Source organism: Natrix helvetica (assembly GCF_964273705.1).
Source record: "Natrix helvetica genome assembly, chromosome: 12".
Lineage (NCBI taxonomy): Eukaryota > Metazoa > Chordata > Lepidosauria > Squamata > Natricidae > Natrix > Natrix helvetica.
The window spans coordinates 19,167,124-19,193,737 of NC_138556.1; the positions used below are offsets into that span (position 1 = coordinate 19,167,124).

Below are 26,614 nucleotides of genomic sequence, written 5' to 3' on the forward strand. Positions count from 1 at the left end.
TCTTCCTTCCATTTCTCCTCCTCCTCTCTTCTTTTTCCTCTCTTGGCGCTTCCCTCCTCATACTTCTTTCCTTCCCTCTTTCCTTCTTCCTCTTCTTCTCCCACCACTTCTCTACCTCTTCCCCTCCCTCCTTCCTCTTCTCTCTGCACTTCCTTCCTCATTCTTCTCTCCTCCTCCTCCTTATCCTTCCTTCTCTCCCTCCTCCTCTCTTCTTCCTTGCCACTTTCTGTCTGCATTTTTTCCTCCTCCTCCCTCTTCCTTCTACTTCTTCCTCTCCTTCTCCCTCTTCCCCTCCCTTCTTCTTCCTCTCTTGGCATTCTCTCCACATTCTTCCCTCCTCCACTACTTCCCTCTTTCCCCTTCCACTTCTTCCTCCTTCCTCTTCTTCTTCCACCCCCTCCTCTCCCTCCTTCCTCTTCTCTCCGCAATGTCCTCTCCGCATTCTTCCCTCCTCCTCTCCTTCCCTCTTTCTTTCCCCTTCCACTTCTTCCTCCTCCTCCTTCCTCTTCTTCTTCCACCCCTCCTCTCCCTCTTTCCCTCCCTCCTTCCTCTTCTCTCGCACTTCCTCTCCTCATTCTTCCCTCCGCCTCCTCCGGACCGCCTCCCAAACAGCATCTCCGCCCCGCGGGCCCTCGAATGGGATGCCGTTTCCCCAGGCTGGGGCGGCGGTGGTGGTGAAGGGGGGTGGGTGAGTGGGTTGAGCAGCCCCGGCGCCGGGAAGGGCTGGCCTCCCTCCCTCCCTCCCTCCCTCCCTCTGCTTTTGAGGAATCAGCGCTGGGAGGAAGGCTGGGCAACGGATCCGCCCGGCTGGGCGGGGAAGAAGAGGAGGGGGCGGCCAAGCCAGCGGGAGCGGATCCATCCATTTCCTAATCCTTCTCAGCCCCCCCCCCTCCGCCTTCTCAACACACACACTCACACTCACACAGACTGCTCCTCCTCCAGAAAGCAACAGTTCGAAGGAAAGTCTGCCTTTCCACCCCCTCCTCATTTCCTCCCACTCGGGGAAGGGAGCCCATCCGAATCGGGAGGTGGGGGGAGAGATTTGCGCTTTGAGACAGCGGAGAAACTTCCTTCTGCCTCCCCCTCCCCAATTTATCTCTCTCTTTTGCAAGCGGGCGGACTCCCCCCTCCTCTTTTCCCCTCCTCTTCCCCCCACCGGGTCATTTCTCCCCCCCCCCCCCCCCCATAGCTTTGGCGTGCTCGGCGGGTCGAGAAGCAAAGGACGAAGCTTCTTGCAACAATTTGGGGGTTTTTTTTGTTTGTTTCTTTTGCTTTTCATTGTTTTTCAAGCCAGAACTGTTGCAAAAGAAGGCAGAGAGAGGGGAGGGGGTTTCTCCTCTTTCTTCCCCACTCCCACGCCCACCCGCAATGCTCCGGAGGTCCGGAGTGGCCCAACCGAGCGAGCGAGCTTTTTCGGGCTGCGTTTTCCTTCGCCGCTGCTGGTTTTTCGCCTTCGCTTCGGATCGCTGCATTCGGATCCTCGGCTCGTCGTGGCCCTCCCCCTTTTGAGGGGGAGCCCGCGGGACCCCTCCCTTTTCGTTCCCCCCTCCCTCCTCCTCCTCCTCCTCCTCCTCTTCTTCCCCCCCTCCCCCCGGCTCTTTTTTCCAGCGCTCCGCCTGTCCCCAAGCGAAGATGCCCGGCTTGGATTTAGCGCGGAGGGCAGCTCTAGACCGCTGACGCCCCCCCCCCCCTGCTACCCCCAAAAGAGATCCACCCAACCCCGCTGGCTTTGCCCCCTACTCATTAGATATCAAATAAAAGAGGAGGGGGCCGGAGACCGCTTCAGGAGGGGTGGGGGGCGAGGCTGGCGACTTTGGCAAACTTGCGCCTCTTCCCCGGGGTGGCAGGAGCATGGCCGCGCAGCTGACTCCCGAGGAAGAGCAGGTAAGAGGGGGGGGGAGACCCCACCCACAAAATAAATTTGGAGCGTGGGGTTGGGGGGGGGGAGAAGAGAAAAAGAAGCGGGACCGGCGGGGCAGACCGTGGCTGCCTTTGGCAATGACGTTGAATTGTTGGGGTTTTTTTGGGGGGGGGGGTTGCGATCCGAATTGGGGAGAGGGTGAAAAGAGGGGGGAAGGGGGGAGATGCAGAGGCCGAGCCTCTTCAGGCCTGGCCTTTCCTCTCTCTCTCTCTCTCTCTCTCTCTCTCTCTCTCTCTCTCTCTCTTCCTTCCCCTTCTAAAAGACATCCCACCCATCCCTGGATTTCTTCGGCCCTTAAACGAAAAGGAGGTGATAATGAGCGGAAGTAGAAGGAACTCGCGATCCTCCCGGGCTGGGCCCGGCTTTGGGGTTGAGGGGGGCAAAGCTTTGGGGAAGGGGGGGTTGCCTGCTGCTTTCCTGGGAAGTGTTTAGACCCTCCCCCTTTTTTTCTCCCCCACTCCCACCTCCAAAGGTCTCTGTGCAGGTCATCTTGGCTTTGGGGGTGAATAAAGTCCAGTATCTGGGGCCTCTTTTTTGCTGGGGTGTGTATGTGGGGAGGGGGCTATCTTGGCTCTGAAGAGTACAGCTGCTCCCCTTCCAGCCTTTGATTGACCCCCCCCTTTCCGCCAGATCAGTGGAAGAGGGGGGGGGAGAGGCCCAGAGGTATCTCCCTGGTGATGTTTCCATGGAAGTCAAGAGATTTGGGGGTTGAGATGCAGGTGAATCGGGCCCAGAGAGGTGGGGGAGGCTTTCCCTTGCAAAGTGGGGGGAGCAGCCCCCTCCCCATTGTGCTAGCATCCCGTTTTGCACAGCCAACCTATGACCCAACCAGCAAAGATGCAGACCCCCGTCCAGGCTCTGTCCACTCACTCCACAAATCCAAGAAAATTTCGGCTGGGGGGGGACATTATAAAGGTAACCCCCCCCTTCTGGATAAAGAGAGTGGGGGGGGCAGGAATGTCACTCTCCCATTGAAAGTTGGGGGGAAGTGATCAAGCTGTTTCCCCTTTTTCTTAAATGAGCCCCAACATCTTGGATTGATTCTCTATTTCTCTGTATCCTCTCTCTCTTCTCTTTTCTGTCTGACTGTCTCTCTCTCTCCTCTGTCTCTCTCTCCTCTGTCTGTCTCTCTCTCCTCTGTCTGTCTCTCTCTGTCTCTGTCTCTCTCCTCTCTCTTATCCCTCTCTCTCTCTTCCCCCCCTCCCCAGGATTGGTATGTTTTTGTGGGGTAGGAAAGCAGATACTTGACTCCATTTTTCCCCCATGTTAAAAAAAAAAAGGATTAGGGAGAGGATGTGAAACACAAACATGTAACAACCCTCTGGCTTCACATCTTTTAATGTTTTAGGAAGTGAGGCGGGAGGGTGGAGAAGTTCAAAGCAGCCCTAACCCTTCTGGCTGCCACTTCGCTCTTTTAATGTTCCCCCCCTCCTTTTTTTTTATAAAAAAAAACAACCCTTTTCCCAATCATGGAACTGGAGAGCGAGGAAGGGAGGCTGAAGAAAGAAAGAAAAAGAAAGCGTATACGCAATGAAAGGAAACTGGTTTTTCTAGAGAATCTCCCAGCGGGTGTTGTAAGAGAGAGAAAAATAGCTATGTAGCTTTAAGCATCCTTGCTTTCATTTTAGAGCCTGCTGGTGGAATAGGTGCACTTCCTAAACTCCGACCAAATGCAATCCTTTGGGAGCCAAAAAGTACAATTATTGGGGAGCCCCCACCCCAAAATGCAATTCTTACAGAGTCATAAAAAAGGAGGTGTTTTTTTAGTTCTTTTGGGGGAGTCGTTGTGGTACGATGTGGGGTCCTTGGTGCTCTCTGAGTTTGGTTGTTTTCTTGCAGACGTTTCGTGACCCAACGAGGTAACATCATCAGTGCAAAATAGAAATTTTCTTCCCTTTTTAATCTCCTTTCTTTAAGCCAATCAAATACATTTTTTTATTTAGCAGTAAGGCCTCAAAATGCCCCCACACTGGGGGGGGGGGAAATGATCCTTTACAGATAGGGACAGGTTAAATTGGTGTCCAAGGGATGTTTATATTCTGAGAAGGAGCTTAGAAGGTCATTGGTCTCTGAATGGTTTGGACAGGGGTGCAAACCAGAAGCCAGATCAAATAAATTTCTGAACGTTTTTTTTCCCCAAAATGTACAATATATCAGTGTTTCTCCACCTTGGCCACTTTAAGATGGGTGGACTTCAATTCCCAGAATTCTTTGCTGGCTGGGGAATACTGGGAATTGAAGTCCACCCATCTTAAAGTGGCCAAGGTGGAGAAACACTGATAGATACATGATATTCATTCCAGCACTCTTGAGAGTCTGTTTGCCAACTCTATTGAGCAGCATTAAGCTACCCTGTTGGTGTTTTATCCTCCTAAAAAACGCTGCCCTGGCTAGCGAAAGAGGAAAAACTATCTGAATTTCTCCAGGGGTTTCCCCAGTTGTTTTGGAGAAAGCTAACGCCTGGATGGCTGCTGTACCTCTTACATTCCTGCTTTCTCTAGTGCATGCATGCATGTTTTGTCTTCCTGCTTTTCCCTTTGACTGTAAACGGCAAACGTGTGTTGGGTTGCGAAGTTTTCGGCTTGTGTAATTTTCCACTTCTGCATCTCCGAGGCTTTAAGGAAACAAGGAAAGCGACCCCCCCCCCCCAAAAAAAACCCCAAACCAACGGAATTCTCCTTGTGCAGAATGGAGAAAAGACTAGAACAGAATTAATTTAGACTCTTTCCCCCACACACACACCCCTGCTCCCTTCCCCCCCCCCCACCCCCCGGAGATCTGGTTCTGTATGTTTGTCTTAACTTCGACTTTTCTGGGTGTGCCGGGTGTGTGTGTGTGTGTGTGTGTGTGTGTGTGTGTGTGAGAGAGAGAGAGAGAGAGAGAGAGAGGAGAGAGAGAGAGAGAGAGAGAGAGAGCGCCCTTGGTTTGAAACCCTAATAGGTCCAGGGTGATAAGTGAGAAGCCAAGCTGATAATTGAGAGTAATGAGAAGTTGGAAAGATACTGAATTCTGCAAACCCAGCCGTCCTTTTGACCCTGAAGGATGAAACACAATGCTGAGTCAGTTAGGCCAAGTTGCTGGGTTGTCCTTCTGTGAAGGTCTCCCCCATGCCCACCCCAGATCAGAATTTTGAGGACAGGCTCCTCAAAATATGCTTTTCTAGGTCAATGTGGACCTCCCAAATATCTGGGACTTCATTCCAGGTGAACCTTAGTATCGCCAGTAACTCTAAAAGTCAATGCGTGAAGTCTTAACGCATCTCGTGGGGTGCAGCTAGTCCTTATGAACGTTCTGAGAATTCTCTCCTCTCCAACTCACGTTGGACTTCCGGCATCATCTGATTTGAAGCTGTGGCGTGATTCCCTATTTATGGAATTCTGAGAAGCTGTAGGACAACAGAGAAGTGGCTGGTGGCCAGGATGGTCTTTCTGAGATCCACCATTCCTTGAAAGAGGAAAGGTCTCCTTCAGATCACAGCCTCCTAGGCATGTTTGTGAAGTTGGCTTGGCGGAAGCCTTTTCCAAGGATATTTTGGGCCAAATAAATATTCCCTGGTGCTCCCATCCAAGCGTTAACTCTTTCTTGCCCTCCCTTAGTTTGTTGAGATCGGCCATTTTAAGACCAAAAAGTCCATCAATGAATTTGAGGTCAGTGTCTTTTTTTTGTTTTTTGTTTTTTGAGAAGAGGGAGTCATGAATGAACGAAATCCATGGTGCTCTCTTCGTAGACCAGCATGTGTGTGTGTGTGTGTGTGTGTGTGTGTGTGTGTGTGTGTGTGTGTGTATGTATGTATGTATGTATATATGCTGGTTTTGTTGTATTCGGGTCTTTTCCCATGTAAGATTGTAATCTTACGGGAAAAGACCCAAATACAACAAAACCAGCATACCTACACCCGTGAAAATCTACGAAAACATATATATATATACACATACACATACACACAAATACACACACACACACACATATAATAACATGATTGTAGACTGGGGAAAGGAACAAATTCAAGTTTTTGTATGATTTGGAAACGGAATGTGATATTGGAGGAATATTGAGCTCGATATCCCTTAACCCTCAGCCAATTTAAGACTCTGGGTGGACTTCAACTCCCATAATTCCCCAGCCAGCTGATCAGATAGTGCCGGAAGTCCAACGTGACTTTGAATTCTGGGGCGGAAGTCCATCCATTTCAAAGTTGCTGAGTTTGAGAAACGCTGACCGAATTGATCCTTAATTCAGAAATAGCATCTGCTTTCTAGGACAGAATAAATCAGGGACTGACAGCTCGCTGACTCCCTGCTGTTCTGGCCTACAGTCCCCATGATCCCTTGCCACTGAGTCACGTTTCCCAACATCCGGAATGTCTGGAGGAAATTTAATTGGATTATCCTTGGGAGTCCAGTCATCTGGGAGAGAAATCAGATAAGAAACCAGCAATTAATTGCAGGGCTGCCTTAAAATCAACTGGAATTCTTTTCGGTTGCAAAAGTTTAAAAGCCCTTAAATATTTTGCATACGATATTTATCGTCTCTTGCATTTTTATTTAGGGGCCTCTTTTTCCTCTTTGGGGAGGACCAAAATTCAGATACTCCAGGATGGAGAACTGTAAATGGGTGGCATTGCCCAATGAGACGAGCTGCAATTGGAGACAATAGCATCCTCAGAAGGCCTCGATTATAGCTAAAAACAGTATTGATATAAACCAGGGGTCAGCAAACTGGCTCTTTCATCCTTTTGCTGCGGGTCCCTGTCGCCAGTCGGTGCCACAATTTTGGGAGGAGTTTCCGGTTGGGGCGGGGAAGCACGGTGCGCCAGGAGAAGACTCTCATGTAAGGGGCTCCAAAGCCCAATTGATAGGGCTTTTGGTTAGGGAAGGTAGAGGAAAAAGGACGCCGTGCTAGGAGGAGACTCTATGGTGAGGGAACCGGGCTTCCGGTCGGCTCCAGAATTGAAAGGGGGGGGGGCTTCCGGTTGGGACCTGTGTGGCTCTTTGAGTGTTTATGGTTGCTGACCCCTGGTATAAACTCTTTAGACAACGGTGGCCCGCCATGTCGTGGTTCCAGAAATATTTCCTTACCGGATACCTCCTAATGCATTCAATAACAGCAGAGCTTCCTACATCCTGGGAAACGTTCTTACAAATTCAGGGAACTACGGCTAGTTCTCGACTTACAACCGTTCCGTTTAATGACCGTTCAACTGGGGAAAAAAATGTGACTTGTGGCCGTTTTTTCACACAATGCAGCACAACGGAAATTTTTTTTTAAAAAAAAAAGAATCCCCATGGCAACCTCCTTTTTTAAAAATAAAGAATTTCTCTCTCTCTCGTACTGAACTCTCAGCTGCCTAGATAGAAACATCTCAATGGAATTAGAAAGTTGGTAGAATCGAATGCAGTCCTTGGCTGCCTTGGGAAAAGGCTTTTATTTTTGAAACCCATTTCCTGTTGTCCCAGATGAGTGACGCCATTCATCTCTCTGTGTGTCTCTCCCTCCCTCCCTCTCTCCCCCTTTCTCTCCCTCCCTCCTTCTCTCTCTCTCTTCTTTTGTTGGGGACTCAACAAAAGGGAAGTTGAGTAAGGATGGGAAGAAGGTAACAGCTTTTCGCCTTGAAAAAAAGAGGACATTACGAAGCAGCCGGGTGGAGCCTGAGCTGCATTTTGGAGAAAAAAAATATGGAAAAACTCGGGAGGGGGGTGACGAAAGAGCCGTTTCCTGGGTCCTTTTCAACAAGTAACGTGTTCCTGCGTGACATTCCCTTGTCTCCTCGTTTCATGGAAAATAAATCACTAGTTAATCATTGCTCGAAACCCGAAGGCACCTTTTCTTCTGAATAGTCCCATTTTTTTAGACCCCGTTTCTCAGAACTCAACTTAACAACCACATTTTTATTGTTTCAGAGAAACATTGGTTAAGCCAGGTTGGCTCCGTTTTAACGAACGTTCTCGCCAGGCGTCATTAAGTGAATCAGCGCAGTGGTTAAGTTAGGAACGCAGTGGTTAAGTGAATCCTGCTTCCCCCTTGACTTTGCTTGCAAGGGGGTCGTAAAACGGGAATCGCGTGGCCTCCGGGGACACTGCAACCGTCATAAATATGAATCAGTGGCCCTGCGTCCGAATTTTGGCCGTGTGAACCTCAGGGAGGCTGCAACGGTCGTAAGTGTGAAAAATGGTCCTAAGTCATTTTTTGTAAGGCTGTTGTAACTTTGAAGGGTCATAGGTGAACTGTTGTAAGTCGAGGACTCCCTGCAGAGAGGAGCAATGGAGGCATCTTGCCAAAATCACGTGCTTGGCTTTCAGGTTGGCTTCGTGCCATGGGAAGGCACAGGGGAGGGGACGCCGTGGCTCAGGGGCTAAGAGCTTGTCGATCAGAAAGGACGGCAGTTTGAATCCCTAGCGCTGCGTAATGGAGTGAGCTCCCGTGACTTGTCCCAGCTTCTGCCAACCTAGCAGTTGGAAAGCAGGTAAAAAATACAAGTAGAAAAATAGGAACCACCTTTGGTGGGAACGGAACAGCGTTCCATGCGCCTTCAGCATTGAGTCATTTCAGCCACATGACCACTGAGACGTCTTCGGAAAGCGCTGGCTCTTCAGCTTTGAAATGGAGGTGAGCACCGCCCCCTAGAGTCGGGAACGACCAGCACATCTGTGCGAGGGGAAGCTTTACCTTTTTAAGGCACAGGTTGTGTTAAGTACAGCTCTACTTACAATAGTTCATTTAGTGACTGAAGTGACAATCGTACTGGAAAAAGAAACTTACTGTTATTTTTTCCCACACTTAATGACTGTTTGCAGCATCCCCACGGTCACGTGAGCCAAATTGGCCCCTGACTCATATTTACGACAGTGATCCCCTTTTGCGGCCTCCTGATAAGCAAAGTCAACGGGGGAAAAGCCGGATCCGCTGAACAGCCGTGTTGCCCATTTAACAACTGGGGTGGTGATTCCCTTTGCAACGGTGGCAAGAAAGGGGGCAAAGCTCACTTTGACAACCGTCTCGCTTAGCAACATAAACTCTGGGCTCAACCGTGGTCGTGAGCCAAGGACTGCCTGTAACGCACCACCCGCACGGGGTGCTCTGAGTAGGTCCTAGCCAGTTTTGGAGGCCGCCCGCTGTGCCAAGGCCTGGGTTGGCTGCGTCTTCCGGGTGGCAAAACCTTGGGGTTTTCTTGGAAAGGCCTTGCATGACACCCCCCCCCACACGCCCCCGTGTCAATGTGGGAGGAGATAAGGATCCCGTGTCAACGTGGATCACCAGGAGATAAGGATCCTTTCAATGTCACGCTGCTCTTCTCCCGGATCTCTCTGGCTCTTTGACTTTAACCTCGTCCTCAGGCGTCCCGGGGGGGGGGGGGGGGGGAGCTTAATATTTGTAGTAGAGCACATGGCTCTCGCTTGCCAGCCAGGCAGGTAGGGCTCCCTCGGGGCTTTTAGCTTTAGGAAATAACAGACGGCTCAGAAACGGCATTCTTCAGGAAAGCAGGAAGGGGGGGGGAGAATTGGGTCAATTGAAGCGGGGGAGCTGAAATGGATGTTTCTTTCCCCCCCCATCCTCCCCCCTTCCTGAGTTAGAAAACTTCTTGAAAGCTAAGCCTGGTTAAGCCTTGTTCCAAAGGGACAAACTCTTTTTTTTCAGTGTTAGCTGAAAGTAATGGAACGTGGCCCACGTTTAGAGGAAGGAAGGATGGATAGATGATAGATAGATAGATAGATAGATAGATAGATAGATAGATAGATAGATAGATAGATAGACAGACAGATGATAGAGATAGATAGCTTATACACACACACAGTGACTAGAGACACTAATGATAGACAGATATATTCATTAATATTTATTTAATTTCTATAGGCACTCAACTAAGTGGACAGATGGGTAGGTAGACAGGTGCTAATGATAGATAAACAGATATCTTTATTAATATTTATTTCTATAGGCAACAGAGATGGAGAGAAAGAGAAGGGGAGGGAAAGATAGATGGATACAGACAGAAAGGGGGAGTAGTGAGCTCCCTCCCATATTTGGGCATACCAGGGATTGTAACATACATACATACATACATACATACATACATACACAGACATAGATTTTATATACACCCACCCACCCCACCCACTCAGTGACTAGAGATAGACAGACAGACACTAATTATAGACAGACGGATATCGTTATTAATATTTATTTCCATAGGCACTCAACTAAGTGGATAAATGGGTAGATAGGTAGACAGATACTAATGATACATAAACGGATATCTTTATTAATATTTATTTCTATAGGCAACACAGATAGATGGAGAGAAAGAAGGGGAGGGAAGCATAGGCAGGCAGAGATATGTAGATACATAGATAAAAGATAAAAACAGAAAGAGAGAAGGAGGTAATAATAGATACAGATTTGGTAGGTAGGTAGATAGATAGATGATAGCTAGATGGATGCATGGATGGATGGATGCATGGATGGATGGATGGATGGATGGATGGATAGATGGATAGATGATAGATAGATAGATAGATAGATAGATAGATAGATAGATCCAGCTCTCTATTTATGTAATTCCCTCTTCCACCATTTCTTTCCCATTTTAAGAGTTACACGTATATCATCCTTTAAACAACGTTTTCCCAGCTCTAATTGTGGTCGTACGTTGAAGAGCTGAAGTCGAAGTATTTTCCAAAATGTTGAATCGCTCCTGATTGTAAGGAAATTCTGTTGCTGAGTTTGTATCTCGTGTAGCCTCCAAGCTCAGGCAGTTCTGGAATCTGTAGCAAAACACAAAGATTAACCGTTTTTGTTCTCTTCTTCCTTCCTTCCTCTCTCCTTGCTCTGCTCTGTCAAGGCCACCAAACAGTTCCTGGAAGAGATCAACAAGTGGACCATTCAGTACAATGTCTCTCCCCTTTCTTGGAACATGGCCGTCAAATTCCTCATGGCCAGGAAATTCGACGTCCTCCGAGCAATTGAACTCTTCCACTCCTACAGGGTTAGTTAGTGCTTGGGCAATGCAGGGGGTTGCTCTGGGTGGGTGGGTGGGCTCAGGGGACTTCCCCGAATGGGTGGATTCACACAAGCCTGGAGCCATGAATGGCCTCTTTCCAAAACGGCTTCAACCCCTTTGCTGAGATGTTTCCCAGAACGGTTGCTGGAATTGGGTAAGACGCTGAAGCTTGTTGATCAGAAAGGTCAGCAGTTCGGTGGTTCGAATCCCTACCACCACGTAACGGAGTGAGCTCCCGTTACTTGTCCCAGCTTCTGCCAACCTAGCAGTTCGAAAGCACGTAAAAAATGCAAGTAGAAAAATAGGAACCACCTTTGGTGGGGAAGGGAACAGCGTTCCGTGCGCCTTCGGCATTGAGTCATGCTGGCCACATGACCACGGAGACGTCTTCGGACAGCGCTGGCTCTTTGGCTTTCAAACGGAGATGAGCACCGCCCCCTAGAGTCGGGAACGACTAGTACATATTTGCGAGGGAAACCTTTACCTTTTAATTTAATGAAGGGAAGGACTACAAGTGACATGATAGCAGTGTTCCAATATTTGAAGAGCTGCCACAAAGAAGAGGAGGTCAGCCTCTTCTCCAAAGCACCCAAAAGCAGGACAAGAAGCAATGGGTGGAAACTAATCCAGAAAAGAAGCAACCTGGAATGAAGGCGAAACTTCCTAACAGTGAGAGCAATTAACCAGTGGAACAGCTTGCCACCGGAAGGTGTGGGTGCTTCTATCACTGGAGGTTTCTAAGAAGAAATTGGACAGCCACTTGTCTGAACTGAACTAGGGGGTTGGACTAGAAGACCTCCAAGGTCCCTTCCAGCTCTATTCTGATGGCTTGATCTTCTTCCCACCTCTTTAGGAAACAAGGTTCAAGGAAGGCATCGTGAAGCTCAAACCTCACGAGGAGCCCTTGAGGTCAGAACTCCTGAGTGGAAAATTCACCATCCTGGTAAGTTTTGCTTCTGGAGGAAAATGGGTCAAGCCAAAAAGAACCTGAAAGAATTGCAGGGAAATGTGAGGGCTGGGAGAAATGCCCCAAAGGCTTGATAGGGGGGCATTCAAGTAAGGATGGAGATGGTCTGAACAAGCTATGGGTAACCTTTCCCTTTGAACCCTTTTATGACAACCCTGTAAGGTCCCCCATTAGCAGTTTCCCCATAGAGAGCTACGGCTAAGGAGAATTTCATCCTGAAATGTTCTTGCACCTTTACTAGAATAGAAGAATAGAATAGAATAGACTAGGACAGGACAGGACAAGACAGAACAGGGAATAGAAAAGAATAGAATTCAGAATAGAATAGAAGAGGGAGAAAAGAAGGGAAGGGAAGAGAAGATAGAATAGAATAGAATTCAGAATAGAATAGAAGAGGGAGAAAAGAAGAGAAGGGAAGAGAAGAGAAGATGGAATAGAATAGAATAGTTGGAAGGGACCTTGGAGAACAGAAGAGAAGAGAGAATGGAATGAATATAGAATAGAATAGTTGGAAGGGACCTTGGAGGTCTTATAGTCCAACCCCCTGCTCAGGAAACTCTACACCACTTCAGACAAAAGGTTAATCTTATACTTAATCTAGGATGCAGGTGGGAATCAAAGCTTACAGCTATTAAGAGCCGGGAACATTTCCAAAATATTTGTGCTGCTGAATAACCCGGCTTCTGCTGCCCTTCGCCACGGACGAACCCCCGTTTCTTGACCGTGTGCCAATGATAACCATTCTCCGTGGTTTAGCAGAGGTTCCTATAAACCCTGTTTGGCCACCTTGGTGATATTCTTCCCCCTGCTTTCTTTGCAGAGTGTGCGGGATCCGTCCGGAGCCTCCATTGCTCTCTTCACGGCTAAGTTGCACCATCCTAATAAAAGTGTCCAACATGTGGTACTTCAGGCCCTCTTCTACCTGCTGGACAGGGCAGTGGAAAGGTAAGGAGGGCTATTTGCAGTCCAATTGGGCACCTGGTTTTGGCTTCGAGAGCCTGGAGAGATGGATAGCAATAGCACTTAGACTTATATACCGCTTCGCAATGCTTTTACAGCCCTCTCTAAGTGGTTTACAGAGTCAGCCTCTTCCCCCCCCCCCCCCCCAACAATCTGGGTCCTCATTTTACCCACCTCGGAAGGATGGAAGGCTGAGTCAACCTTGAGCTAGTCAGGATCGAACTCCAGGCAGTGGGCAGAGTGAGCCTGCAATGCTGCATTCTAAACACTGGGAAGGGGAAAGAAGGACGGACTGACGGACTAACAATAGCCCATAGACTTATATGCCGCTTCGCAATGCTTTTACAGCCCTCTCTAAGCAGTTTACAGAGTCAGCCTCTTGCCCCCAACAACAATCTGGGCCCTCATTTTCGAATTAGGCTGGGCTTTTGGGTGTGAGCCTCAACTCTCTCTCTTAATCCTCGTGGAGCTGAGATGCGATCCAGGCTGCAACTTTGCATGTGACTTTAAATCATGATTTTCCTCCCCATAACTAGCTTTGAAACTCAGCGGAACGGACTGGTGTTTATCTACGACATGGCGGACTCTCACTATTCCAACTTCGAGCTGGATCTCAGCAAGAAGATCTTAAACTTGTTGAAGGTAATGAGAAAGGCAAGCGTTACCCAAACTGATCTCGCTTGGAGTCCCCTGGGAGCGCAAACCCCCAAACTGAAATTCTGCTAAGAAAAGCTTCAGATGTTTGGCTTCCCTTCTCGGGCATTGTCCAACTTCGTCATGGTCACCAGCTCAGTTGCTTTGATCTTTTTTTTTTCTTGTGTTCCAGAGCATTGAGGATAGACGCCCGTAAGTAGAGCCATCTGCTTTTTATAAAGGACAAAGAATCCCTGTCCCAACAGATACTTCCCCTAAAAATGTTTCCCCAGATGGAAATGTTTGGTAATCCATGGAAACTATGTTGGGTCATAGCTAGGAATTGGGTTAGAAGCATGACGTGGTAGCCCTGATGGGCAAGGAATCCTTTGCTGCTCTAATTCGTGTTTATGGAGAGCAACCATGAAGGTTCTTGAAGGCCATCACACAAAGGTCTCAATAAAGGGGGATATTGGCAGTTCAGGGTTGAAATGAGAAGCCCTTGGAGCTCTCTGAGCTTGGTGGGTTCCTTGTGGATGTTTTATGACCCAAACTAGGTAACATTGTCAGTTTCAAGGTATCATCAGACTTGCAAGTTTGGGTCATGAAATGTCTTCAAGAAAAGCACCAAGCTTAGAGAGCACCAAGGACCCACCATCTAAGTCTAGGAGGAAGTCACTAATGGTTGCCCCGTTGTCGTCTTCTTGAAGACCTTCCAACAAGGAGAAGATAACACTCCTTTGAGAACTTTTTTCTCACTGTCAAGGAGCTGGATGCTTTACTCTCAACATTTGACCTATATTCACCCACCTATAATTTCATCCTGTTCACTTCTACTCAACAGATATTCTTTAGGCTTCAGTCCAACAACCACTTTTGAAGGTATCTGCCACGTTCTGCTGTTACCTTGGAAGTATATTCCATGCTTCTCATATTTCCAAAGCAGAGATGTATACGTGGAAAATAGCAGGTGGTTGTGCGATTTCAAAGTTCACCCCACTTATTTGCCATCGTCGTTTAGATCAGGCAGGTAGTTCTCAAGTTAAGACAGACTTGTTTAACAATGGCTCAAAGTTATGACGGTGCTAAAAGAAACTAGACAGCACACTGAAAAGCAGAGACATCACCCTGCCAACAAAAGTGCGTCTAGTCAAGGCTATGGTTTCCCCAGTTGCAATGGATGGCTGTGAAAGTTGGACCATAAGGAAGGCTGAGCGCCAAAGAATGGAGGCCTTTGAACTCTGGGGCTGGAGAAAACTCCTGCAAGTCCCTTGGAATGCAAGGCCATCCAACTGGTCAGTCCTAGAGGAGATCAACCCCGACTGCTCTTTAGAAGGCCGGATCCTGAAGAGGAAACTCAAAGACTTCGGCCACCTAATGAGAAGGAAGAAGGACTCCCTGGAGAAGAGCCTCATGCTGGGAAAGATTGAGGGCAAAAGAAGAAGGGGACGACAGAGAAGGAGGTGGCTGAATGGAGTCACTGAAGCAGCCGGCGTGAGCTTAAATGGACTCTAGAGGATGGTAGAGGACAAGAAGGCCTGGAGGAACATTGTCCAGGGGGTCGCGATGGGTCAGACACGACTTTGCGACTAACAACAACAAAGGAATCAACTTACCTTTTGTCCTCCAAGTTATGACCTTTGTATGATGCCGATTCCAGTGCTTGGTAGCCGATTCACGTTTACGACGGTTGCAGTCACAACTCGTGGCCTTCCCCGCCAGCTACCCAAGAAGCGGAGCCAGTGGGGAAGCAGGGAAGGCCTCAAATTCGGCCATGGTGTGACGTCTCACTGAATGACCAAGCGCCGCGTAACATTTGCCGCAAAAAGGTTGCAAAATCTGGCGGGGTCACGTGATGTCTCACTTAATGATGAATGTTCTGGTCCCAGATGTGGTCGTTAAATCAAGGACTACCTGTAGAGGATGTTTTTGGCTTTCTACCCACTCAAAACCCCCGAGATGTTACCAAAGAGGAGCCATTGGGGGCAGTCCCTGACCCCAAGCCTCTCATGGAAGTCAGGTTTTTATTTTCAGCCAGTTTATCCGGCGTAGCGAAAACCTTTTAATTGCCCAACGCAAGGCCGTTTCATTCATGAATCAAATATAAACCCCGGAGTTTTTAATCCAGCCATCTGCTGACCTCTGACGTGTTGACCTGCTGGTGACCATCTCCTGTTCATTATCAGCCCTGCGGTTCTCCTCAAGCCAAGGATGAAGAATTCAGGGTCAATTTCCCAGGAAAAAAAAAAAGGTTAAAAACAAGCCTTTTCCTGTCAGAGAGTGCCCTTTTCGGGAGAAAAAAAATGTCAGCCAAGTGCAAATATTTGAGATCCTCAAATGTGGTCATCTGGTTAAAGTCCTCAGCCGGTCAGTTGACCCAGAGCATGGGGAGCTTCTCTGAAGGACCATCACGAGGGGACTGAGGACTGAGAAGAATTAAACCTGGAGTCCCTCTGGCCCCAGGGAATCTCAACCGTGGTTATCAGTTGGGTTTCCCTGGCCCAGAATTATCCCTGAGCTCCAATTCTTTCTTCTTTTTTATTTAAATTTAAAGCAGCAGTGAATTCCCCCCCCTCCCCCCCAAAAAAAGAGAGAGAGATAATACCTACAAATGGCAGATACTTATCGAAGTTATACAATTAATGCTTGGTATAACCTTAGTGGGAGATAGTAGTAAGATATAAAAAAGAAATATTTATTTAGCGAATGGCACATCCCATTTCGATAAAAACACAAGAGATAAAAATACAAAATGCATAGGCACCAAAGACAAATTCCTTGTGTGTCCAACCACACTTGGCCAATAAAGAATTCTATTCTGTTTTCTATTCTATTTCTATTCTTCTATTCTATTTCTGTTTATATTCTATTCTATTCTGTTTTCTATTCTCTCTTCTAGGCTATTCTATTCTATAGTCTATTCCATTCCATTCCATTCCATTCTATTCTTCATTCCAATATTTACTCTACTCTACTCTATACTCTCTATTCTATTTTATTCTACACAACATGGCTTGGAATTATTGTGACATCCAAGATCTTTCATCGCAGTTTCTTTCTTTTTATTAATTGGTCATTTTTGAACACAGCCTGCGCTCTTCAGTGGGATCTGCAGCTATTCGTGACCTCCCACCCAAGCGTCCGCTAACGTCTCTGATCATGCATGGACATGGATATTTGTTCCCTGCGCCCAACCAACTGCCAAGGGTTGGGCTGGTCTCTTTGATGGGGCAGTTTTCATCAACAAATCTTCAAATTGTAGAAAAAATAGGGAATTGCTGTTCTTCCAAGCCTGTTAGCGTTCACTGGCTGAGATGGATGGGCCTCAAATTTACTTCAAAGCAAATCCATCTTCTAAATTGCTTTGCAATTTACTTTTTACCAATTTCTACTCTTTCCGATGTACTTGGGTCTCCCCCTACTGGCCAGAGGGAGGAAAAGCAGGCAAAATCCCTCTTGAGTTAAACACCGTTCTCACCGAGTCTAGGATCTCCTGGTGGCCTCTTATCCTCTCGCCCAACCCTGTTTAGCTAGGTGCTCCTTACCTGCTCAGGTAAATCATTGCGGTACTATTGAGAGTATCGTTGCTCGCCTGTGTTGAATGAGGACGATAAGGGCTCTAGTTGTGTAATTCAGCACAGACCACAGTCTAGTTGTGAATGACACACACAGAATACAAGAACAGTTAAAGGAGGGAAGAAAGAGAAGAAAAATTGCAAGGAATATCAAAAGGAAGTTCCTTCCCCCCTAATAACTGACCTTTGATCTGTTGATGAATACAGATTTCCAATAAGTACCAAATCTTCCTTACTCCACATTCAAAATTTGGGTTTCTCTTGACAACAATTCTTAACAGCCTAATCTTCAATGATCCATTTGATGAGGATTTATTGTCCCCCCTGCGATTCTGCTTCTCATATCTACGATTTATCCTGCGCTTCGTCTGTATCAAATCCTACGAGGCTCCAAAAATTCCCTGTGTTTTATTTTTCTGGCTTTGCTTTCTTGTCTGTTTTTCTTTTTCTTCCAAAATGCTGATTAAAAAATATATATATAATATTTTTTAAACTACCTCCTTGGTTTCCAGGGAGCCTTTCCAGCACGCCTGAAAAAGGTCTTCATCGTAGGAGCCCCCATGTGGTTTCGAGTTCCCTATTCCATCATCAGCTTGTTGCTTAAAGAGAAATTACGAGAAAGGGTGAGTTGCGCCAGAAGGCATCGCAGGAGGCCCCAGCCTGCTAAAAGGGTGAACCAGCCACATTCACACGCCCAGTTGAAGGATTTAGGCTAAGTGCAGGGAAAACAGACAATGCGCTATGCTGGGAGCTGGGGAATTTGGACTAAAATGGCAAATGAGAGCCCAGTTTGGTATAGTGGTTCAGGTACTGGCTTAAAAACCAGGAGATTATGAGTTCTAGTCCTGCTTTAGGCATGAAAGCCGGCTGGGTGACTTTGTACCAGTCCCTTTCTGTCAGCCCAACCCGTCTCACAGGATGGTTGTTTTGGGGAAAATAATAAAAGTATTCACCACCTTAAGATACAAACTTGAAATTTGGCACGTATGTTCCTCTTGGCTTCTATGTGTTCGCTAAGAAAAGATTTTTCAAAATGTCCATCAGATAATTAGTATTTCTTATATTATTATTAACATGCTCTGATGCTAAGGAGTTAGATGTTCTACTCCCCCTCCCCACCCGAAAAGAACTCTGTTCCAACTGCCACTTGGGCGTGACCAGGGCATGACTCATCCGGCCTGCGGGCTGGGAGTTTAGACATTCTACTCCCCCTCCCCACCTGAAAAATGCCCTGATGCTAAGGGGTTAGACTGAGGGAGAGGAGGGGATAAGATAAGATAGGAGAGGCCTCTGTGGGGCAAGCCTGAGGGAGAGAAGGGGAGAGGAGAGGCCGATCATAACTACTCATTAATTTTCAAGCTGTAAGTGTCGATTTATCCCATAGTTTTGTACCAGAGGGTGGGTATCCAGCGAGTAAAATAATAAAAGCGGGAATTCAGTGCAAGCCAACCTAAGTGATTGCAGTTTGAATACTGGGAACCTTTGCTCCTTAAACAAAGCAGGGAATAAAAGTTTGTGGGGCTGTTTTGCTCCTTCCTCTTTTTAGGTCCAGATGGTGAAGATGTCGGAGCTCAGGCAGCACCTGCCCCACGAGTGCCTCCCCGAGTACTTGGGAGGGTCTCTCAAGCTGGACCCCCTCAGCTGGAACTGCAGGTTCCTCCCGCAGCAAAACGGGCACCCGGACCCCCTGGATGAGCTGATCCTGGTCCCTCTGGCTCCCCCTCGGGACAACGGCTCCGTCCATGTGCCCGGGCCCAAGTCCATGACTCTGCCGGAACTTCTGGAGCACGTCAACCAGAGGCAGAAGCGAGGAATTTATGAGGAATATGAAGGCATTCGTCACCGAAGCCCCACCGGCACCTTTGGCTGTTCTCTGTAAGCATCCAGGAGGTTGGGAGGGTCTGAGGTTGGAGAATAAGAGGGTTGGAAGGGACCTTGGAGGTCTTCTAGTCCAACCCCCTGCCTAGGCAGGAAACCCTACACCACTTCAGACAAATGGATATCCAACATCTTCTTAAAGACTTCCAGTGTTGGGGCATTCACAACCTCTGGAGGCAAGCTGTTCCACTAATTGTTCTGACTGTCAGAAAATTTCTTCTTAGCTCTTTTTTTTTAATAAGTTTTTTTTAATTTTCATACATATAACCACATGTATACCATTGCATCATAATCAACACTATTTTGTATTATTCAATATTATATCAATTCCTCTTATCATCAACCCCCAAAGACTTATCATTTGCTCTTCTGCTTTCCATACACTATATTTATATCCTATCCATCGCTTTCTTGCCTCTTCCTCCTCTCTCCTCCTCCCTATCGCCTTCCTTCCCTCTATCAACCTTCTCTACTTCCCCTTCCTCTTTCCACTCCTTCTTTCTCTCCTCCTCTTCCCTATCCCCAACCCTCTCTCCTAACCCCTCTCTTCCTCCTCTTGTCTCCCTTTTCTCTTCCAAGAAATTCCTTCTTAGTTCTAGGTAGCTTTTCTCCTCGATGAGTTTCCACCCATTGCTTCTTGTCCTGCCCTCAGGTGCTTGGAGAATAGCTGGGACTCCCTCTTCTTTGGGGCAGCCCCTGAGATATTGGAAGACTGCTCTCATGTTTTCTCTAGTCCTTCTTTTCATTAAACTAGACATACCCAGTTCCTGCAACCGTTTTGGGGTGCAGGATGGACCTCATCTGAAGTCCCATCTAAGGGGAACCAAACCTGGAGCAACTGTCCCTCACCCCATGGAGTTCCATTCTTCTCCATTTATCACTCTGTTTCAGAAAGGTCGGCAGTTCGGTGGTTCGAATCCCCAGCGCCGCATAATGGAGTGAGCTCCCGTTACTTGTCCCAGCTTGCCAACCTAGCAGTTTGAAAGCAACTGCAAGTAGAAAAATAGGAACCACCTTTGGTGGGAAGAGAACAGCGTTCTGTGCGCCTTCGACCTTTAGTCATGCCGGCCACATGACCATGGAGACGTCTTCGGACAGCGCTGGCTCTTCAGCTTTGAAACGGAGATGAGCACCGCCCCCTAGAGTCGGGAACGGCTAGCACATATGTGCGAGAGGAACCTTTCCCTTTCCCTTAAAAGAAATTTAAGGAAATGTTCGCTTCTTTGCTAGTGGCCTTTCCTTGCTGGGAGCCGTTCCTGGTGCTTTCCTTGTTCATGTTTCTGTCCTCCTTTCCAGGGCACCTTTGAACCAGGAGAAAAACCGATACGGGGACGTCCCCTGCCTTGATCAAACCAGGGTGAAGCTGTCCAAACAGTTCAACTATCAGGAGGTGAGTGAAACTGATAGAATTTCTGGGAATCGAACCCCCAAATCACAGCAAAGAACTTCCATGTTTATCTTTGCCCAGCACCAAATGTAGCGTCTGTGGGATTGACAAACACAATTGTGTCTCTATAGATGACCGACTACATCAATGCGAGTTTCATGGATGGGTACAAGCAAAGGAACGCTTATATCGGCACTCAAGGTATTTATGGGGTTCCAAGTAAGACCCCCTACGAAAGAAGACTCCAAGGCTTGAGTTTCCTCAAAGTTCCATTTTATTATGATTTTTTTAACCCAAGAGACAGATTAGAAATAATATGAGAACTATATTGAATGCATTAGAATATTACGAAGTACACCCCGGGAAACAAATGGCCTTGTTATTTTTGGATGCACAGAAAGCTTTTGACAGTTTTGTCAAAACCCAGAAAAGCACTGAGTGCTTTCTTACTCTCTTGAAATCCCCTTCTCTCCAATATTTCCACTCCACGAGGAAGGGAGATAGCCTACATTTAGTCATAAAGTTATTTCTTCTGCACCATCACGACTTCACAGGGTCCCTGAACAAAGCTGCGAGGAAGCGAGGACTAACCTTAGCATGTAGCTTTCAACAGCGTCTTTTTATTTTTCTGTTTCATTCTAGGGCCATTAGAAAACACATACAATGACTTCTGGCGGATGGTGTGGGAACAGAATGTGCTGGTGATCGTGATGACTACAAGGTAACTGTTGTGGCCCTCCAGCAGAGCTGGCAGAAGATTCGGACAGTGAGGAGGGTTGGGGAGGAAGCTGGGCCAGTCCTGGAGTCTGGGGAAGGCTCTGATGAGGGCTCTGTGTCGGAGGCAGAGAGGGGGCCAGAGCCATCTGACAGTTATCAGCTGCCTTCAGAGTCCGGCATCAGTGGGGCAGAAGAACAGCTGGAGCCTGTTCCCAGTGTGCGCATACGCAGAGCTGCCAGGAGAAGGGAGCAGCTAAAGAACGGGTCAACTAGGGAGGAAGGCCACAGGTGGACGATGAATGGCCCCTCCCAGAGGAAATAAAAGAGGAGTGAAAGGGGAGTGGAGTTTGCAGGAGACAATTAGTTCCCTCTGAGATTCCTTGCCAAATTTTGCAGATATCGGCTTGGCAGCTCTCTAAGCCAGATAAGCTCTGTGACTTTAAATCCTCCCTTGAAAGACTTTGCTGGAAGTGAATGAGCAAAATTCACAGTCAATGAATAAAAGGGTTTTTTGTCGGGACAAGGAGTTTGCTTCGTGCTCTCGGGAAGCCTCGGTCAGAACACTAATGTATCTGTGCATCAGACAAAAAGTAAGCATGACCGTGATGGGTTTTAGGAGAGAGGGTGGCTGGCCCATTTGCACTGATGCTCTTCCGAAAACGCTCTTGACTTGAGACATCAAGCCAAAACCAAAGCTCTTCTGGTTTTGGACCTGACGTCTTATGGTCAACTGGGCAAACTGTGGTTCCTTCAAATGTCTCTCCATGCTTCCATTGGGCTCAAAGCTGACCCCTTCCGGGTATGCACGCATTCCATATTCTCCTTTTCTTCTTTCCATGAAAGGATCGAAGAAGGAGGCAAAAGGAAGTGCGGTCAATACTGGCCCCTGGAGAAGGACTTCCAGATCGGCTATGGAACCTTAACGGTCACCAACCTTGGAACAGAGAACCTCAACCATTACAAGAAGACACTCCTGGAGATGTTCAGCTGTGAGGTAACTGCATCAACTCTTCATCCAAGGTCCAAGGGGTATCACAGAAACAATCCTGGTGGGTCTCCAGATTTCTGGTCATCAACTCCCTCATTTTCCATTGGTTTGGCTCCATAGCAGTGTTTCCCAACCTTGGTAGATCGAAGATGGGTGGACTTCAACTCCCAGAATTCCACAGCCAGCCATGCCAGCTGGGGAATTCTAGGAGTTGAAGTCCACTCATCTTCAAGCTTCTGAGGTTGAGAAACTTTGATCTAAAGGGAGCCACAGGGGTCATCGACTCCCAAGCAGAAGACAACCCATCCTTGCAATAATGGCAGGAATGTGATGATCTGAAACGTGGGATCAACACTCTCTCTACTTCGCCTCTTTTCCAACCGCCTACAGAACCGCGAGAGACGCCGTGTGACCCATTTCCAGTACGTGAGCTGGCCCGACTACGGGGTCCCTTCCTCGGCGGCGACACTCATTGACTTCCTGGGAGCCGTCAAGCAGCAGCAGAGGGTGGCCATCAGCGCCTTGGGACCACGCTACAAAGGTCACCCGGGCGGGCCACCCATTGTGGTACACTGCAGTGCCGGTATCGGGAGGACAGGTAACGGCATTGTCCTGGGATCTGGAGTGGAGGGTTAGATTTCCAAGACCTTCAGAAGCCTCCTTCCCATGGGTCCACCCTCTTCCTCCCAACATGCCCCACGTAGCAAAGTCAGAGCTTAGGAACCTGGGAGTTGAAGTTCACGCCTCTCTTGGCGGCCCACATTGGAGAAGACTTCCCACTTGTAAAAGTGGGAGTAGAGGAGGTCATTTCCTTTTCCTTTAAATTCTTGGGATGCAGAGGAGCGATCTTCAACCCGTTGCCCTGCCCTGTAATCAAACTTCAGTCTCCCCCGAGGCCCTGCAGGTTGGGGGTTATGGGACCTGGAAGCCCAATATTTGAGACTCCAAAGAAGTTGAGGCTGAAGACGGATTTGTTTCGGAAGGCGGCCGATGGGTGATCCATTCCTTCCCCCTGTCCTTCCTTCCCAGGTACTTTCTGTGCACTGGATATTTGTCTGTCGCAACTGCACGAGGTGGGTACCCTCAACATTTACCAGACGGTGGTGAGGATGAGGACCCAGCGTGCCTTCAGCATCCAGACCCCTGAGCAGTATTACTTCTGCTACTTGGCCATCCTTGAGCACGCCTACAGAGAAAATCTGCTGCCCATCTCCCATCCCAGGATGGGTCCGGAGAAGAGCTAATCGGAAGGTCCTGATTAGAAGGTCTGGAAGCTCACCACGTCCTCAGATTCAGAAGGCCTGGACGCTCAGCCAGGCCTCAGCCACAGGAGGATCTCCTATGATGCCAGATTCCTTCCTTCCTCTCATCTTCCTTCCTCTTTCTCATCTTCCTCTTTTTCATCTTTTTTCTCATCTTTCCTTCCTTTTTCATCTTCCTCTTTCTCATCTTTCCTTTTTCTCAACTTCTTTTTTCATCTTCCTTCCTCTCATCTTTCTCTTTCTCTTTTTCCTTCCTTCCTCTTCCTTCCTAATCTTCCTTCCTCTTCTCATCTTCCTCTTTCTCATCTTCCTTCCTTCCTCTTCCTTCCTAACCTTCCTTCCTCTTCTCATCTTCCTCTTTCTCAACTCCTTTCCTTTTTCTCATCTCTCCTTCCTTTTTCATCTTCCTTCCTACTTTCCTGCCTCTCTTCTTCTCTTCCTTCCTTCCTCCTGCTCAACAAGTAGGTTTGGTCGGAGCTTTCAGCTGGACCTGGCCAGTGGCAAGCCCATTCTCCACCACCAAGGTTGGAGGACATTTTTTCTGGACGGCTCGGCCACAATGAGCCACAACCAGTAGCCACGGACAAGGACTCCCTTGAACCCACTGCCTTGACTGACCCGTGCCTTATTGAGAAAAATATATATGCTAGCAACGAAGGAAGCAAACCCACGGGCTGCGTTAACGGAGTCCATGAACGGGAAAATCTTGACTCTTCTCCATGGGCCTGCCCCGGAAGAACAACCCAACGCTTCAGTCTTAATGACCGCTAGGCCTACCTGGTTGTTGTCCGTGTGTCCATGCAACGTCCTTCTCTTGCCCGGGATCGAACTATGATTCCCATTGATAATAGGTGTAGCTGCTTCTAGCCAAGATTCAGCGTAGCCTCATTCCGAGGGGCAACGTCCCACGTTAATGGCGCTTTCTGTCCCCCTCCCTCCACCCAGCTCTGCCCCACCCCCGCCTTGGTTCAGCCACACTGACACAAGGGAGTTTTCTCCCGCACCCTTGAACGAGGGCACCGATGCCCAAGAGGCTGGCCTGGGTGCAGGAGGTGGGAGAGGCAAACCCCGACTGTTGTGGAGAAGACAAGTTAGGGTCACGTCCATCCATCGGTGGCTCTTTGGGAGGGGCTTAGCAGTCCCGTAGGGAAGTCAGGAGCAAGGGGGGGGGGGAATAACTTGTGTGTTTGTCCCTAGCTGGAAATGCTAAGCAGCTGGTACGAATCGGGGACCAGAAGGAGGGTCCAAATTAGAAGGATTGGGGGCCACAGGGGCAGAGAGAGGCAGGGCTTTAAGCTGGAACCATTCTCTTCTACGGAGGGTCTTCTTCCAGATGAAGGGGGGGGGAATATACTTTTAAGGCATCAAGAGACAGAGAAGGTTGTATGGATGTGGGGCACCCAGTAATCTTCCTTGTAGCATGTGGAGCCCCATAGCAGCAAAGATAGCATGGGTCTCGTATTCCGGAGCCCCAGGGACCCCCCCCTCTCTTTCTCTCTCTCTCTCCATCTCTCTCTCTCTGCTTGCAGAGGAAAAAGTGGCCATGTTGAGCCATGCGAGTAACTTTATACTGGAACCAGATCTTTAGAACGTGTATATTTCTTATTTTTTACATCCTCTTCTCTTTCCCCCGCCCCACTCCTTCCTTTTTTCGGTTTTTATATTTAATCTTAACTTGCGCACATCCAAGTTGGAAATAATTGTACATCTTCCCGGTCGCTGCTTCACAGCGAATTATGGGGCTCTTTCTGGGGGGGGGAGGGGGGGTTGTTTTTGGTATTCACCATTAAATATGCCTACAACCCACCAGCTCAGGGCTGTTCCTTTGGCGGCTTCTGCAAATGCGTGCTTGAAGGCCGAGTTCGGCAACTCGCGGCCTTTCTCCTCTTGACGGACCTTGGCCCAATTCCAACCCCTTTCCTTTCGGCAAGCCAGCGATTCAGGTCTGCGGCAAAATCTCCACTCTAGCTAAATCCGGGATGGCAAACCCACGAGTGGCACGCTGAGCCCTCTCGGCAGGCACGCGAGCCGTTGCCCCAGCCGAGCTCCACTGCACTTGCCCGCACTGGCATTGCATTTCGGGGACTCGCACGGTGCCCCCGTGCCCCATTTTGGCTTCCAGGTTGGTGCAGGAGGCATTCCAAGCCCCCCCCCCCCCCCGCCCCCAGCAGTCCGTTTGGGGCCTGGAAGACTTCCTGCACCAACCTAGAGGCAAAAAAATGGGTTAAGGGGGGGTGGGGCGCATGCGCGGGAGGGGGGAAAGGAGCGTGGGGAGGTTACATGCGTATGGATGAGGGGGGGGACACACATGTGCAGGGGGGACACACGCGCATTGCACTATGGGTGCAGGCAGGCGGCTGTGCTGTAGCATGCACATGCGCCGTTTTGTCACGCAACGACAAATATCACTGAGTTTGAAGCTGGCTGAGGATTTCTGGGAGTTGAAATCCAGGTTGCACAAGATCCTGGGAAACCCTGTTTTTAAGGATGTTGCCTTTCAGGCACGTAGCAAAAAAACACCACCACCACCCCCAGGTTAAAAGAAACAAGCCTGCGGGATTGTTTTGAAGGTAGCTGGCTTGTTTTTGTAGCCTGGATCGCATCCTCTGCACAGCAATACTTTGCCTTGAAGTCTGATTTGCTTTTGGATGCTCTTTGGAGCCCTGACAGAGAGAGGGCTCATCACTCGGGGTTCAAGGAACCCCCCCCCCCGCTATTATGGGGCTGCTTTGACTCAACGTGCAAATTTAGGCCGAATGCGCCAGGGAAGGAATGCAGCAGACTCGGGCTTCGGCTTTTGGGCCCATGCTGTCTCTCCCAGCCTTGCCTGCCGTTTGCAGATGGGGCCCATAACGTGCCTTTCCTGAAAAGATGGGTCGATATAACCCGGAACGGGGCAGGAATTAGGGGGTTTCAAGGGAGCTACAGGGGAAAAGGTGGAGAAGGTGAGGTAGGAGAAGGGATGGCAGAGGTGGGGTCAAAAGGGGGATCAGCTTAGAATCACATTGAATGCTGCTTATGAGATATAAGATAAGCTTCGTTGTTGTCACTTTTTTCTAGGAACACACTGGCAGATATTAAAACATGAAATTCTGATGCTCCCTCATAAAAGAATTTGGAATAGAGTGATAGGGATATATAGATACACTATAAATACACACACACACTATAAAGCTGCTTTTCTGGTTTCCAGTGCGCAGGTGTGTGCCAGCCAGCTAGTCTTTGTGGACGCCCGAGCACCTGAAAAAACAGCCCACAAAATAGCCAAAAAGGTAATTTTGGGGCCCAAAAAACAGCCCGAAAAGAAGCTGAACATGACCCCGAAAAA

At 48.4% G+C, this 26,614-nt stretch overlaps 1 protein-coding gene across 1 annotated transcript; it reads left to right on the forward strand.

The window, feature by feature from the left end:
• Window positions 1-1,700: 1,700 nt before the first annotated feature.
• On the forward strand, window positions 1,701-25,095 carry PTPN9 (protein tyrosine phosphatase non-receptor type 9). Its single transcript, XM_081964994.1, has 13 exons — window positions 1,701-1,884; window positions 10,761-10,904; window positions 11,773-11,862; window positions 12,707-12,831; window positions 13,383-13,488; window positions 17,567-17,677; window positions 18,601-18,929; window positions 20,229-20,322; window positions 20,451-20,520; window positions 20,962-21,040; window positions 21,880-22,030; window positions 22,415-22,622; window positions 23,054-25,095. The coding sequence occupies exons 1-13, from the start codon at window positions 1,852-1,854 to the stop codon at window positions 23,266-23,268; spliced, it is 1,755 nt and encodes a 584-aa protein (XP_081821120.1). The 5' UTR covers window positions 1,701-1,851; the 3' UTR covers window positions 23,269-25,095.
• Window positions 25,096-26,614: the final 1,519 nt, after the last annotated feature.